The sequence below is a fragment of the Carcharodon carcharias genome, chromosome 16, assembly GCF_017639515.1.
Source record: "Carcharodon carcharias isolate sCarCar2 chromosome 16, sCarCar2.pri, whole genome shotgun sequence".
Taxonomy (NCBI): domain Eukaryota; kingdom Metazoa; phylum Chordata; class Chondrichthyes; order Lamniformes; family Lamnidae; genus Carcharodon; species Carcharodon carcharias.
The window spans coordinates 122,718,647-122,735,951 of record NC_054482.1 but is presented as its reverse complement, the minus strand read 5'-3'; the positions used below and the strand labels follow the sequence as shown (position 1 = coordinate 122,735,951).

Genomic DNA, 17,305 nt, shown 5'->3' with positions numbered 1-17,305 from the left:
ATATGGCTAGTCCAGTTCAGTTTCTGGTCAATGGTAACCCCCAGGATATTGATATTGGGGGATTCAGTGATGCTAATGCAATTGAATGGCAAAGGGCAATAATTGGATTCTCTCTTGTTGGAGATGGTCATTGCCTGATACGCTTGAATGTCACTTGCCACTTGTCAGCACAAGCCTGGATATTTTCCAGGTCTTGCTGCATTTGGACGTGAACTGCTTCAGTATCTGAGGAGCCGCAAATGGTGCTGAACATTGTGCAATCATCAGTGAACATCCCCACTTCTGACATTATGATGGAAGGAAGGTCACTGATGAAGCAGTTTGGGCCGAGGACACTACCCTAAGGAACTCCTGCAGTGATGTCCTGGAGCTGAGATGACTGATCTCCAACAACCACAACCATCTTCCTTTGTGCTAGGTATGACTCCAACCAGCAGAGAGTTTTCCCCCTGATTCCCATTGACTCCAGTTTTGCTAGGGCTCCTTGATGCCACACACTGTCAAATGCTGCCTTGATGTCAAGGGCGGTGACTCTCACCTCATCTTGGGAGTTTGCTGTTTTGTCCATGTTTGAATCAAGGCTGTAATGAATGTCAGGAGCTGAGTGGCCCTGGCAGAACCCAAACCGGGCATCAGTAAGCAGGTTAGTGCTAAGCAAGTGTCGCTTGAAAGCACTGTTAGTGACCCCTTCCATGACTTTACTGATGATGGAGAGTAGACTGATGGGGCCGTAATTGGCTGAGTTGAATTTATCCTGTTTTCTGTGTACAAGACAAACTTGGGCAATTTTCCACATAGCCAGGCAGATGCCAGTGTTGCAGCTGTACTGGAATGGCTTGGCTATGGGCGCAGTAAGTCTGCAGCATCTGTGGAGAGAGAAACAGAGTTCATGTTTCAAGTGCAAGGTGAATCTCCTTCGAAGATTCAGATGCTGCAAGGCCTGCGGAGTTTTTCAACATTTTCTGCTTTGGTATCAGATTTCCAGCATGTGCAATATTTTGCTTTTATTGATTAACCCTGCCTCATTGTTCATTACCAGGTCCAGAAAAGCCTGCTCCCTGAACATATTTCTCTAAGAAATTGTCCCAAATACACTCTATGAACTCATTTTCCAGGCTACCTTTGCCAATCTGATTCACCCAGCCTAAATGTAGATTAAAGTCACCCATGGTTATTGCCATGCCATTCTGACATGCCCCATTTATTTATTCCTGTATAATCTATTCCACCATGTAGAGGGACTGTTAGAGGGCCTATGAACTACTCCCACAAGTGACTTTATTATTTCTTTTTTTAATTCATTCACAGGATGTGGGCTTCGCTGGCTGGGCCAGCATTTATTGCCCTTCCCTTGTTGCCCTTGAGAAGGTGGTGGTGAGCTGCCTTCTTGAACCACTGCAGTCCATGTGGTGTAGGTACACCCACAGTTCTGTTAGGGAGGGAGTTCCAGGATTTTGACCCAGCGACAGTGAAGGAACGGCGATATATTTCCAAGTCAGGATGGTGAGTGACTTGGAGGGGAACTTCCACCTGGTGGTTTTCCCATCTATCTGCTGCCCTTGTCCTTCTAGATGGTAGTGGTCCTGGGTTTGGAAGGTGCTGTTGAAGAAGCCTTGGTGAATTCCTGCAGTGCACCTTGTAGATGGTACACACACTGCTACTGTTCGTCGGTGGTGGAGGGAGTGAATGTTTGTGGATGTGGTGCCAGTCAAGCGGGGCTGCTTTGTCCTGGACAGTGTCAAGCTTCTTGAGTGTTGCGGGAGCTGCACTCATCCACGCAAGTGGGGAGTATTCCATCACACTCCTGACTTGTGCCTTGTAGATGCTGAACAGGCTTTGGGGAGTCAGGAGGTGAGTTATTTGTTGCACGATTTCTAGCCTCTGACCTGCTCTTGTAGCCACAGTATTTATATGGCTAGTCCAGTTCAGTTTCTGGTCAATGATAGCCCCCAGGATGTTGATCGAGGAGGATTCAGTGATGGTAATGCCATTGTACGACAAGGAGTGATGGTTGAATCCTCTCTTGTTGGAGATGGTCATTGCCTGGCACTTGCTTGGCGCAAATGTTACTTGCTACTTGTCAGCCCAAGCTTGGATATTGTCCAGGTCTTGCTGCATTTGGACATGGACTGCTTCAGTATCTGAGGAGTCGCGAATGGTGCTGAACGTTGTGCAATCATTAGCGAACATCCCCACTTCTGACCTTATGATGGAAGGAAGGTCATTGATGAAGCAGCTGAAGATGGTTGGGCTGAGGACACTACCCTGTAGAACTCCTGCAGTGATGTCCTGGAGCTGAGATGACTGATCTCCAACAACCACAGCCTCCTTACTTTGAGCTAGGTATGACTCCAACCAGTGGAGAGTTTCCCCCCTGATTCCCATTGATTCCAGTTTTGCTAGGGCTCCTTGATGCCACACTCAGCCATATGTAGCCTTGATTTAAAGGGCAGTCACTCTCAGCTCATCTCGGGAGTTCAGCTCTTTTGTCCATGTTTGAAACAAGGATGTAATGAGGTCAGGAACTCCTACCAATACTGTCATAGATAGATGGTTCCTTCACCACTTGCTGTAGACCCAATCTAGCAGCTTTGTCCTTTAGGACTTGGCCAACTCGGTTAGTAGTGGTGCTACCGAGCCACTCTTGGTGATGGACATTGAAGTCTCCCGCCCAGAGTACACGCTGTGCCTTTGCTACACTCTGTGCTTCCTCCAAGTGAAACTCAACATGGAGGAGCACTGATTCACCAGCTGAGGGAGGGCGATATGTGGTAATCAGCAGGAGGTTTCCTTGCCCATGTTTGACCTGATGCAATGAGGCTTCATGGGGTCCGGATTTGATGTTGAGGACTCCCAGGGCAACTCCCTCCCGACTGTATACTACTGTGCCCCCACCTCTGCTGGGTCTGTCCTGCCGGTGGGACAGGACATACCCAGGGATGGTGATGGTGGAGTCTGGGACATTATGTATAAGGTATGATTCCATGAGGATGACTATGTTAGGCTGTTGCTTGACTAGTCTGTGAGACAGCTCTCCCAATTTTGGCACTAGCCCCTAGATGTTATTAAGGAGGACTTTGCAGGGTTGACAGGGCTGAGTTTGCCGTCGTTGTTTTCAGTGCCTAGGTCAATGCTGGGTGGCCCGTCCAGTTTCATTCCTTTTTTGTGACTTTGTAGCAGTTTGGTACAACTGAGTGGCTTGCTAGACCATTTCAGAGGGCATATAAGAGTCAACCACATTGCTGTGGGTCTGGAGTCACATGTAGGCCAACCAGATAAGGATAACAGATTTCCTTCCCTAAAGGACATTAGTGAACCAGATGGGTTTTTACAACAATCGACAATGGTTTCATGGTCATTGTTAGACTTTTATTTCCAGATTTTATTGAATTCAAATTCCACCATCTGCTGTAGCAGGATTTGAATCAGGGTCTCCAGAGCATTACCCTGGGTCTCTGGATTATTAGTCCAGCGACAATACCATTACGCAATCACCTCCCCAAACTGATTCTACACCTTGGTCTTGCAAGCCAAGGTCATCTGTCACTACTATACTAATGACATCCTTAATTAACAGAGTTACCCCATCACCTTTTCCTATCTTCCTATCTTTAAAATGTCAAATACCCTTCAATATGCAGGTCCTAGCCTTGGTAACCCTGCAACTATGTCCCTGTCAAAGCTATCAAGTCATACATATTTATTTCAAACTGTGCCAACAATTCAGCCAATTTGTTACGACTGCTACACATATTCCAATACAGAGGCATCACAGAATCACACAGTGCAGAAGAGGCCCTTCAGCCCATTGAGTCTGCACCGACACGTGAGAAACACCTGACCTACCTACCTAATCCCATTTACCAGCACTTGACCCATAGCCTTGAATGTTATGATGTGCCAAGTGCTCATCCAGGTACTTTTTAAAGGATGTGAGGCAACCCGCCTCCCAGGCAGTGCATTCCAGACCCTCACCACCCTCTGGGTAAAAAGGTTTTTCCTCACATCCCCCCTAAACCTCCTGCCCCTCACCTTGAACTTATGCCCCCTCATGACTGACCCTTCAACTAAGGGAAACAGCTGCTCCCTATCCACCCTGTCCATGCCCCTCATAATCTTGTACACCTCGATCAGGTCACCCCTCAGTCTTCTCTGCTCCAATGAAAGCAACCCAAGTCAATCCAACCTCTCTTCATAACATAAATGTTTCATCCCAGGTAACATCCTGGTGACTCTCCTCTGCACCCCCTCCAGTGCAATCACGTCCTTCCAACACGTGGTGATCAGAACTGCACAAAGTACATCAGCTGTGGCCTCACTAAGGTTCTATACAACTCCAACATGACCTCCCTACTTTTGTAATCTATGCCTCGATTGATAAAGGCAAGTGTCCCATATGCCTTTTTCACCACCCCACTAATATGCCCCTCTGCCTTCAGAGATCTATGGACACACACGCCAAAGTCCCTTTGTTCCTCAGAACTTCCTAGTGTCATGCCGTTCATTGAATACTTGCTTATCAAATTACTCCTTCCAAAGTGTATCACCACACACTTTTCAGGGTTAAATTCCATCTGCCACTTATCTGCCCATTTGACCGTCCCGTCTATATCTTCCTGTAGCCCAAGACACTCAAACTCACTGTTAACCACCTGGCCAATCTTTGTGTCATCCGCAAACTTACTAATCCTTCCCCCCACATAGTCATATATGTTGTTTATATAAATGACGAATAATAGGGGACCCAGAACAGATCCCTGTGGTACGCCACTGGACACTGGCTTCCAGTCACTAAAGCATCCTTCTGTCATCACCCTCTGTCTCCTACAAATAAGCCAATTTTGTATACACCTTATCAAATTACTCTGTATCCCAAGTGCATTTGCCTTCTTTGTAAGTCTCCCATGTGGGTCCTTGTGGCTTTGCTGAAATCCATATAAACTACATCAACTGCACTACCCTCATCTACACACCTGGTCACCTCCTCAAAAAATTCAATCAAATTTGTTAGGCATGACCTCCCTCTGACAAAGCCATGCTGACTATCCCTGATCAAATCTTGCCTCTCCAACTGGAGTTTGATTCTCTCCTTCAGAATTTTATCCAATAGTTTCCCTACCACTGACGTGAGACTCACTGGCCTGTAGTTCCCTGGCTTATCCCTACAACACCTTCTTAAATAGCGGAACCACATTAGCTGTTCTCCAGTCCTCTGGCACCTCCCCTGTTACCATAGAAGAATTAAAAATTCTAAAAATTTAACTCTGTCTTTTTTACCATTTTTGCAATCTCTGGTCTTATCTACTGTTGCATCCTTGTACTCTCTGTCCCTTCTGGCCACACTCTGATTATTTTTACCTGAACCGCTACCTTGCTCATTTACCTGTTTTTGATTTCCTTTTGATTTACTACATCTCCTCTTACAAGATCCCTTCCCCCACTATTTAGTGTAAAGCCCTATCTACCACCCTAATTGTGCAACTCCCCAGAATGCTGGTCTCAGCATGATTTAGGTGAAGACTGTCCCAGAGGTACAACTGCTACTTTGCCCAGTACTGGTGCTATTGCCCCATGAATCGAAACCCACTTTTCCCACACCAGTCTTTGAGCCACATATTTGTCTCTCTACTCTTATTTACCCTCTGGCAATTCCTTGTTACTCAGGTAATAATCCAAAGATTATTGCCTTTAAGGTTCTGCTTCTTAATTTAGCCCCTAGTTGCTCATTGTCCCTAGGCAGAACCTCTTTCCTCATCCTACCTATGTCATTGGTACCCATGTGGACCATGACAATCGGATTCTCACCCTCCCACTGCACGTTCCTCTCCAACCAACCTCATCTGCAGAGAACTGTGTCTATCCCTCTGACTATACTGTCCCCAACCACCACTACATTCCTATTAACTTCCCTCTCTCGAATGACTTCCTGTACCATGGTGCCATGTCAGTTTACTCATCCATCCTGAAGTTCTCACTTTCATCCATACAGACTATAAGAAGCTTGAACCTGTTGGACAATTACAAGTGCTGAGTCTCTTCGACTTCTAACTTCTGGGTCCCCATACCCACCTCATTTTCAGTCATTGTTCCTGACCAAATCAGAAGACTCTATCCTAAGGGCTGTGACGGTCTTCTGGAACAAAGTGTCCAGGTAACTTTCTGTCCCCCTGATGCATCGCTGTGTCTGCAGCTTGGCCTCCAGCTCAATAACTCTGAGCTAAAGCTCCACAAGCCGCCGGCACTTACTACAGGAAGTGGCCCTGGAAATATTGGATGCATTGGTGGTCATCTTCCAAAATTCTATGAATTCTGGAGCAGTTCCTACAGATTGGAGGGTGGCAAATGTAACCTCACTATTTAAAAAAGGAGGGAGATAAAACAGAGAATTACAGACCAGTTAACCTTACATCAGTAGTGGGGAAAATGCGAGCGTCTATTATAAAATAAATGGTAACAGAACACTTGGAAAGCGTTAACGGGATTAGACAAAGCCAGCATCCGTTTAGGAAAGGGAAATCATGCTTAACTGATCTAATGGAATTCTTTGAGGATGTAACTAATAGAATAGATATTTGGATTTCAAGAAGGCTTTAGATAAGGTCCCACATAAGAGGCTAGTGGGCAAAATTAAAGTGCATGGGATTGGGGGTAATATCCTGGCATGGATTGAGAATTGGTTGACGGACCGGAAACAGAGAGTGGGAGTAAATGGGTCTTTTTCCGGGTGGCAGGTGGTGACTAGTGGTGTACAGCAGGGATCAGTACTTGGACCCCAGCTATTCACAATATACATAAATGACTTGGATGAGGGAGCCAAATGCAATATTTCCAAATCTGCTGATGACAGAAAACTGGGTGGGGTTGTGAGTTGTGTGTGTGGGCAAACACATGGCAGATGCAGTATGACTTGGATAAGTGAGAAATTATACGCTTCAGTGTGAAAAAGAGAAAGACAGAGTATTATTTAAATGGTGATATTTTGGGAAATGTGGATGTACAAAGGGATCTGGGTGTCCTTGTACACCAGTCAATGAAAGTAAACAGGCAGGTCCATCAAGCAATTAGGAAGGCAAATGGTATGTTGGCCTTCATTGCAAGAGGATCTGAGTTCAGAAGTCAGGATGTCTTACTGCAGTTATACAAGGCCTTGGTGAGACCACACCTGGAGTATTGTGTGCAGCTTTAGTCTCCCTGCCCAAGAAAGGATATACTTGCCATAGAGGGAGTGCAGCAAAGGTTCACTAGGCTGATACCAGGGATGGTAGGACTGTCGTATGAGGAGAGATTGGTTCAACTGGGCCACTAGAGTTTAGAAGAATGAGAGGGAATCTGATTGAAACGTATAAAATTCTAACAGGGCTAGGCAGACTGGGTGCAGGGAGGATGTTTCCCCTGGTTGGGGAGACTAGAACCAGGGGTCACAGTCTCAGGATACGGGGCAGGCTATTTAGGACTGAGATGAGGAAACATTTCTTCACTCAGAGGGTGATCAACCTGTGGAATTCTCTACCACAGGAGGCTGTGGAGGCCGGGTCACCGAGTATATTCAAGAAAGAAATTGATAATTTTTTGGATATTAGGGGCATCGAGGGGTATGGAAAGAAAGCGGGAATATGGCCATGATCATATTGAATGGTGGAGCAGGCTCGAGGGGCCGAATGGCCTCCTCCTGCTACTAGTTTCTATGTTTACCGATGTGTTTGGCCTGAATCATACTAGTGTTCAGGAATCCCAAATTCTGCAGTTGCAAAACATCGCCTGCCTTGCCATCTTTATTGTCTTAATTAATTTATTATTAATAAACCCTACTACTCCCAATAAACTTTACTATTGCTAGAAAACTTTATTCATAAAAACTTACCATTACTAATAAGTTACATGAGTTTTGAAAGACAAACAACCAATCATTTTATGTTTCCCTGTGACTTCAGTCTTTGAATTTCTTTTCAGAATATGGCTGGTCCACAATCTTGACCCAGCCTCTTTTCAACTCTCGCAACCTGTCCCCTCTCGTATCTCTTTCTAAGTCTTACTGGCCTCTCCCCTTTCACACCTCTTCAAGTCTCGCTGTTCTCTCTCCTCGAGCGCCTCTTTCCAAGTGTCACTGGTCTTGCCCCTCTTGGGCCTCTTCAATCCTCGTTGGTCTCTCTCCTCTTGCGTCTTTTATCAAGTCTCTGTTATTGTAGTAAAATGTGGCCTGGGGGTGGGCATTGGGTGTGTGGGGGGATGCAGGTGTGTGGTAGCTGGTGGGTAGGCCTGTTAGCGATGAGTGGTGGGGGGTGCAGCTGGAGTGTAGGGTGTTTGGGGATGAGGTTGTGGGGGCAGTGGGTATCTGGAGGCAGTGAGCATGGGGGTAAATGGGGTGTGGGGGCAGTTGGTGTTGGGGGGCAGTGGGGGCTGGTGAGCAGTGGGTGTGAGAGGTGCAGTGGTGATGGGGGACAGCGGAGGTGGAGTGGGTGCATGTGGGAGGTGACAGTGAGCAGGGAATACAGGATTTACAGCAGCGTATGATATGAATCTCCCCCGCAAATGCATTTTGCACATTATAAAGATTATGGTGAAGGCTTGGATCATAAAACATTAATTATTATAATGTTGGAAATTAAACTCTGAACCGAAATGAGATCTTTTACACAGTATAATTGAAACTTTGTTTCACTTTCAGGTCTTTGAAGATAGGAAGTTATTATGGTTACAGAGTGGAATTCACTGGTGTAGGAAAAGGACTCCCAGGGACTGAGCAATTTGGATTCTGCACACAAATATCGATATTTCTGAGAGAGTTTCCAAAAACAACTCACAGGGAGGCTAAAAATTCAGAGACATTATATAAATTGGTGAGTGTTTTCATTAAAAAAATCAAATTATTGAGAATCAGTCTCCAAATTTTCTACCTCATGTAAAGTTGCTTTCAGACAGCTGTACAGATCATTTGTTGTATAGAATTTTTATTTATAATATGATGCTGGTTCAATGATTAATGTGGAATTGATTAACAAGGCAATCACCTGTTACTGGAAGTGACTGGAAGCCAGTGGCGTACCACAGGGATCTGTGCTGGGTCCCCTATTAATCGTCATTTATATAAACGACATAGATGACTATGTGGGGGGTAGGATTACTAAGTTTGCAGATGACACAAAGATTATCTGGGTGGTTAAAAGTGAGGTTGAGTGTCTTAGGCTACAGGAAGATATGGACGGGATGGTCAAATGGGCAGATAAGTGGCAGATGTAATTTAACCCTGAAAAGTGTGAGGTGATACACTTTGGAAGGAGTAATTTGACAAGCAAGTATTCAATGAACGGCATGACACTAGGAAGTTCTGAGGAACAAAGGAACCTTGGCGTGTGTGTCCATAGATCTCTGAAGACGGAGGGAGATGTTAGTGGGGTGGTGAAAAAGGCATATGGGACACTTGCCTTTATCAATCGAGGCATAGATTACAAAAGTAGGGAGGTCATGTTGGAGTTGTATAGAACCTTGGTGAGGCCACAGCTGGAGTACTGTGCACAGTTCTGGTCACCACATTATAGGAAGGATGTGATTGCACTGGAGGGGGTGCAGAGGAGATTCACCAGGATGTTGTTTTTGTTGGAGCAGAGAAGACTGAGGGGCGACCTGATCAAGATGTACAAGATTATGAGGGGCATGGACAGGGTGGATAGGGAGCAGCTGTTCCCCTTAGTTGAAGGGCTATTCATGAGGGGACATAAGTTCAAGGTGAGGAGCAGGAGGTTTAGGGATGATGTGAGGAAAATCTTTTTTACCCAGAGGGTGGTGACGGTGTGGAATGCACTGCCTGGGAGGGTGGTGGAGGCGGGTTGCCTCACATCCTTTAAAAAGTACCTGAATGAGCACTTGGCAAGTCATAACATTCAAGGCTATGGACCAAGTGCTGGTAAATGGGATTAGGTAGGTAGGTCAGGTGTTTCTCACGTGTTGGTGCAGACATAATGGGCCGAAGGGCCTCTTCTGCACTGTGTGATTCTGTGATTCTGTTTATCTTTGCTCTGTTAATCAGTCCCGAGCAAGAACAACCTGGATTCCAGAACAGGGAGGTTCAGATCAATGAAGAGTCCACACACTGTTCCCACTGTTCATTCATGATCTCTTTCCGAAATCCTCCATTAACCCAACTGTTCAGAAGAAACAGTAATTTTCTTAACCTCAGAACTGCCTTTATAGAAATACACTGTGAATAATTCTGCTATAGATTCTGTGCCCATTTATAAATTTCCTTCTTTTGTTTCCAAGGTATATGAAGTTGTTTACCCAAGCCTGAAAGATAAGAAAATCTTACAGGATATTGTACTTAATGAAGTGATCTACGCGGCAGAATGTGTCAGAAGGCGTCTCATCAACAGTCATTGTGATGATAAAGGGCAGGAAGCTGAGAATTGCAACCAGAATGAAAAGAAATCTGTGCAAACTGAGGATGGCAAACCTGCAAAAGCCTGTTTTAAGCCAAACAATAGCGAGAGACTGAAAGTTTGCAGAATTGATGGTAAACTTCACATTCCCTTGATCAATTTATTCTGTGTGCCCAAAGTGCAGCAACTCAGTGGCTCCCTCCAGCGGCTGCAGGAGATCCTACAGGCGACTGACCGAGTGGTGCTCAGTGCCTGTGGGTCCTCAATCCTATATCCTGCCAATGACAATGGCAATGACGACTAATTGATGGAGTCTCACTATCAGTGAATAGCAGTCAACGATATCACAAAAATAAATGATAAACGTATTCAAATCAAAGTGCAGACATGTGCAAAGTGCAGGAACATACTCAGTTACAGCTGCTGAATAAAGGATCTGGACACTCATTAAAAACATTAACAAGTTATTCAGTTTATAACTTTCTGTCGAAATAGGCTTCTTGTAAAATCTGTCCATTAGTTGTTTGTTCTAAAGAAACCTGGAGATAAGATTTGTTTGTGTCTATCCAATACGATTTCAATGAAGGTTCACTGTGTTAACTAGTAAAATAAAACAGCAATGATTCCTCACTGTTGATGCGACTAAACCCGTCCCAATTTAGCCACATACATTTTCTCAAATGTATATCTTTGGAAAGTAATAAAAGTGGATTGGGTGAAGGTTACAGACAGGGACTGGATTGGTTGAGTGTTACAGTAACAGGGATGGGATTGAAGGAAGGTTATAGTGGCAGGGACAGGATTGGTTGAACAAGAATAGTATTTCTGTAGTGTCTTTAATGTAATAAAGTGTCCCCAGGTGCTTCACAGGATTGCTGTAAAGCTAACTTTGACACTGAGTAGCAAAAGACCATATTAGATGGGCAAGTGTTTGGCTAAAAAGATAGGTTTTAAGGAATGTCTTAAAAGGTGAAAGAAGTGGAGAGATTTAGGGAGGTAATTCCAGAACTTAGGACCAAGACAACTGAAGGCAAGGCCACCAGTGGTGGAGCAGTGACAATCGGGGATTCACAAGAGGTCAGAATTAGATGAGCATAGAGATCTCAGTGGGTTAAGAACATAAGAAATAGGAGCAGGAGCATATGGCCCATCTAGTCTGCTCTTTCATTCAGTACGATCATGGCTCATCCTTGACTTTAACTCCATTTTCCCACCCGCTCCCCATATCCCTTGATTTCCTGAGACCAAAAATCTATTGATTTCAGCCATGAAAATACTCAATGACTGATCATCCACAACCCTCTGGTGTACAGAATTCCAAAGATTCACTACTCTCTGAGTGAAGAAATTTCTCATTTTATCCCATGGTCTTAAATAACCTTTGCTCTCTATAAGACCATTAGATGTAGGAGCAGAAGTAGGCCATTTAGCCCATTGAGTCTGCTCTGCCATTCAACGAGGTCATGGCTGATCTGATAATCCTCAACTCCACTTTCTTCCCTTTTCCCCATAACCCTTGATTCACTTACTGATTAAAAATGTCTACCTCAGCCTTGAATATACTTAATGACCCAGCCTCTACAGCCCTCTGCAGTAAAGAATTCCACAGATTGAACACCCTCTGACAGAAGAAATTCCTCCTTATCTCTGCTTTAAATGAGCGCTCCCTTACTCTGAGATTATGCCCTCTGGTCCTAGACTCTTCCACAAGGGGAAACAACCTCTCAGCATCTACCCTGTCAAGGCCTCTAGGAATCTTATATGTTTCAATAAGGTCGCCTCTCATTCTTCTAAACTCCAGTGAGTACAGACCCAACCTACTCAACCTCTCCTCATAAGAAAATCCCTCCATCCCCGGGATCAACCCAGTGAACCTTCTCTGGACTGCCTCCAATGCCAGTATATCTTTCCTTAGATAAGGGGACCAAAACAGTTCACAGTATTCTAGGTGTGGTCTAATTAGTGCCTTGTATAGTTTTAGCAAGACTTCCCTATTTTTATACTCCATTCCCTTTGAAATAAAGGCCAACATTCCATTTGGCTTCCCTATTACCTGTTGAACGTGTATGTTAGCTTTTTGGAATTCATGCTTAAGGACCCCCAAATCCCTCTGTGCTGCAGCTTTCTGCAGTCTTTCTCCGTTTAAATAATATTCAGCTCCTCTATTCTTCCTGCCAAAGTGCATAACCTCACATTTTCCCACATTATATTCCATCTCCAAGTTTTTTCCCATTCACTTAACCTGTCTATATCCCTCTGTAGACTCCTTGTGTCATCCTCATCACTTGCCTTCCCACCTATTTTTGTGTCACCCGCAAACTTAGTGATAGTACATTCACTTACCTCACCTAAGTCATTAACATATATTGTAAATAATTGAGGCCCCAGCACTGATCCCTGTGGCACTCCACTAGTTACAGGTTACCATCTTGAAAATGCCCCCTTTATCCCAATTCTCTGTCTTCTATTAATTAGCCAATCCTCTATTCATGCTAATATAATACCCCCAAAACCATGGGCTCTTATCTTATTAAGTAGCCTTATATGTGGTACCTTATCAAACACCTATTTGAAATCCAAATATATTACATCTACTGGTTCCCCTTTATCTATCCTGCTTGTTACCTCCTCAAAGAATCCTAATAAATTTGTCAGGCATGATTTCCCCTTCATGAAGCCACGCTGACTCTGCTTGATTAGATTATGCATTTCTAAATGCTCTGCAATAACATCCTTTATAATAGACTCCAACATTTTCCCAATGACAGAAGTTAAGCTAACTGGCCTAGAGTTACCTGCTTTTTGTCTCCCTCCCTTTTTGAATAAGGGTGTTACATTGGCCATTCTCCAATCCTCTGGGACATTTCCAGAATCTAAGGATTCTTGGAAGATTACTGCCAGTGCATCCACTTTTTCTGTAGCTACTTCCTTTAATATCCTAGGACGCAACCCATATGGTCCAGGGGGCTTATTGGCCTTTAACCCCATTAGTTTCCCGAGCACTTTCTCTCTAGTAATAGTTATTTTCTCGCCCTCCCCCACCTCCTTTGGCCCCTTGATTATTTAGTATTTTTGGAATGCTATTACTATCTTCTAACTGAAACATAGAAACTAGGAGCAGGAGTAGGCCATTCGGCCCTTCGAGGCTGCTCCACCATTCATTATGATCATGGCTGATCATCCAGCTCAATAGCCTGCTCTCGCTTTCTCCCCATACCCTTTGATCCCTTTCACCCCAAGAGCTATATCTAGCTCCTTCTTGAAAACATACAATGTTTTGGCCTCAACCACTTTCTGTGGTAACGAATTCCACAAGATCACCACTCTCTGGGTGAAGAAATCTCTCCTCATCTCAATCCTAAATGGTCTACCCCATATCCTCAGACTGTGACCCCTGGTTCTGGACTCCCCCACCATCAGGAACATCCTGCATCTACCCTGTCTAGTCCTGTTAGAATTTTATAGGTTTCTATGAGATCCCCCTCATTCTTCTGAACTCCAGCGAATATAATCCTAATCGACTCAATCTCTCCTCATATGTCAGTCCTGCCATCCCAGGAATCAGTTGGGTAAACCTTTGCTACATTCCCTGTATAGCAAGTACATCCTTCCTCAGATAAGGAGACCAAAACTGCACACAATATTCCAGGTGTGGTCTCACCAAAGTCCTGTATAATTGCAGCAAGACATCCCTGCTCTTGTACTCGAATCCTCTGGTTATGAAGGCCAACATACCATTTGCCTTCTTTACCACCTGCTGCACCTGCATGCTTACCTTCAGCGACTGGAGTACAAGGACACCCAAGTCTCGTTGCACATTCCCTTCTCTCAATTTATAGCAATTCAGATAATTATCTGCCTTCCTGTTTTTGCTACTAAAGTGGATAATCTCACATTTAGCTACATTATACTGTATCTGCCATGCATTTGCCCACTCACTCAGCTTGTCCAAATCACACTGAAGCATCTCTGCATCCACCTCACAGCTCACCCTCCCACCCAGCTTTGTGTCATCTGCAAATTTGGAGATATTACATTTAGTTCCCTCATCTAAATCATTAATATATATTGTGAATAGCTGGGGTCCCAGCACTGATCCCTGCAGTACCCCACTAGTCACTGTCTGCCATTTGGAAAAAGAACCATTTATTCCTACCCTTTGTTTCCTGTCTGCCAACCAGTTTTCTATCCATCTCAATACACTACCCCCAATCCCATCCACTTTAATTTTACACACTAATCTCTTATGTGGGACTTTGTTGAAAGCCTTCTGAAAGTCCAAATAAACCACATCCACTAGCTCCCCCTCATCAACTCTACTAGTTGAACTCAACTCCTTGAAAAATTCCAGTAGATTTGTCAAGCATGATTTCCCTTTCACAAATCCATGCTGACTCTGTCCGATTCTGCCACTGTTTTCCAAGTGCTCAGCTATTAAACCTTTTATAATGGACTCTAGAATTTTCCCCACTACCGATGTCAGGCTAACTGGTCTATAATTCCCTGTTTTCTCTCTACCTCCCTTTTGAAATAGTGGGGTTACGTTAGCTGCACTCCAATCTAAAGGAACTGTTCCAGAGTCTATAGAATCTCGGAAGATGACCACCAATGCATCCACTATTTCTAGGGCCACTTCCTTAAGTACTCTGGGATGTAGATTATCAGGCCCCGGGGATTTATCGGCCTTCAATCCCATCAATTTGCCCAACACCATTTCCCTACTAATACTGATTTCTTTCAGTTCCTCCCTCTCACTGAACCCTGTGTTCCCCAATATTTCTGATATGTTATTAGTGTCCTCCTTTGTGAAGTCAGAATCAAAGTATGTATTTAGTTGGTCAGCCATTTCTTTGTTCCCCATTATAAATTCCCCTGTTTCTGACTGTAAGAGACCTACTTTTGTCTTCACCAATTTTTTTCTCTTCACATACCTATAGAAACTTTTACAGTCAGTTTTTATGTTCCCCGCAAGCTTACTCTCGTACTCTATTTTCGCCTTCTTAATCAATCCCTTGGTCCTCCTTTGCTGAATTCTAAACTGCTCCTGATCCTCAGGTCTGTTGTTTTTTCTGACCAATTTGTATGCCTCTTCCTTGCATCTAATACTATCTCTAATTTCCCTTGTAAGCCATGGTTTGGCCACCTTTCCTGTTTTAATTTTGTACCAGACAGGAATAAACAAACAATTGTTGCAGTTCATCCATGTGCTCTTCGAATGTTTGTCATTGTCTATCCACCGTCATCCCTTTAAGTAACGCTTCCAAATCTCTCATAACCAACTTGCGCCTCTTTCCTATATTAAGATTCAGGACTCTAGTCTCTGAATCAACTATTCCACTCTCCAAAAGGCTAAAGCAAAGTATTTTTTTTAACTCTTCTGCCATTTCTTGGTTCCCCATTAGTATTTCCCCAGCTTCATTCTCTAAGGGGCCTATGTTCACTTTGCTCTTTCTCTTCCTTTTTACATATTTAAAGAAGCTCTTACTGTCTGTTAGTTTATTTTCTCCCTCTTTATTTTTTTTGGTCATCATTTGATGGTTTTTAAAACTGTCCCAATCCTCTGGCTTACTAATCTTTGCCACATGTTTTCTCTCTCAATTTGATACTGTTCTTAACTCCCTCGGTTAACCATGGCTGGTTTAGCCCCTTTCTTGAATCCTTCTTCCTCACTGGGATATATCTTTGTTGAGAGTCATGAACGATTTTGTTTAACATCTGCCATTATTCATCAACTGTCTTTTCTGCTAAACTCCTTTCCCAGTCCACTGCAGCCAACCCTGTCCTCATTCCTTTGTAATTACCCTTATTTAAGTTTAACACAGTTGTTTCTGATCTAGGTTTCTCACTCTCAAACTGAATGCTAAATTCCACCATATTATGGTCACTGTTTCCTAGGGAATCCTTTACTCTGAGATAATTTGTTAAACCTGCCTCAATACACATTACCAGATCCAAAATAGCCTGCCTCTGGTTGGATTCACAACATATTGTTCTAAGAAACTGTCCAGAATACAGTCTATGAATTCTTGTTCGTGTCTAGCTCTGCCAATTTGATTTTGCCAATCTACATGAAGTTTAAAGTCATCCATGATTAACATACTGCCTTTTTACATGCTATCATTATGTCCTGATTTATTCTCTGTCCTACAGTAGAGCTGCTGTCAGAGGGGCCTATCGACTACTCCCACCAGTGTCTTCTTCCCCTTGTTACTTTTTTACCTCTACCCAAAGGATTCTACATCTTCAGATCTATCCATCTATCATAGTTATCTCATCTTGTACGAACAAAGCTACCCCACCACTCTTTCCTTCCTACCTGTCCTTTCAAAAAGTCACATACCCCTGAATATTTAGTTCCCAGCTTTGATCTCCTAGTAACCATGTCTCCATAATGACTTTAAGATCATACCCATTAACCTGTATTTGTGCTGTTAATTCAGTTATTTTGTTCTGAATACTACTTGCATTTAAGTAAAGAGCTATTAACTTTGCCTTTTTACCGTTTTTCCCCTTTTGACCCTATTTGCTGTGTTTTTTTTATATTCGTACACTCTGTCCCCTCCTGTCACACTCTGGGTATTGTTACTTAAATAGCTGCCCTGCAAGGCTGTCATGTATTTTTGATTTGTAGCCTTCGTATCCCCTTTCCAGAACCTCCCCACCACCACCACCACCACCCCACCCCCCCAAATTTAGTTTAAAGCCCTCTCTACAGCCCTAGTCATTCGGTTCGCCAGGACATTGGTCCCAGCATGGTTCAAGTGAAACCTGTCCCAGCAGAAGAGCTCCCTTCTACCCCAGTGCTGGTGTCAGTGGCCCATGAACTGAAATCCATTCTTCCCACACCAATCTCTGAGCCACACATTTAACTTTTTGACTTTATTTACCCTATGCCAGTTTGCCCATGGCTCAGGTAGTAATCCTGAGATTAG

At 43.9% G+C, this 17,305-nt stretch overlaps 1 protein-coding gene across 2 annotated transcripts in view; it reads left to right on the top strand.

Annotated features, from left to right (window-relative positions):
- henmt1 (HEN methyltransferase 1) overlaps positions 1-17,305 on the top strand; it is a 112,975-nt gene that overhangs the window by 61,453 nt on the left and 34,217 nt on the right. Inside the window, exons 6-7 of one of the 2 annotated variants that reach the window (XM_041208347.1) lie at positions 8,666-8,837; positions 10,258-10,507. In XM_041208347.1, the coding sequence (XP_041064281.1) occupies positions 8,666-8,837; positions 10,258-10,507 (422 nt within the window). Of the gene's footprint in view, positions 1-8,665; positions 8,838-10,257; positions 11,009-17,305 lie in introns of those variants that run through there. The other variant, XM_041208345.1, reaches the window with a different exon arrangement.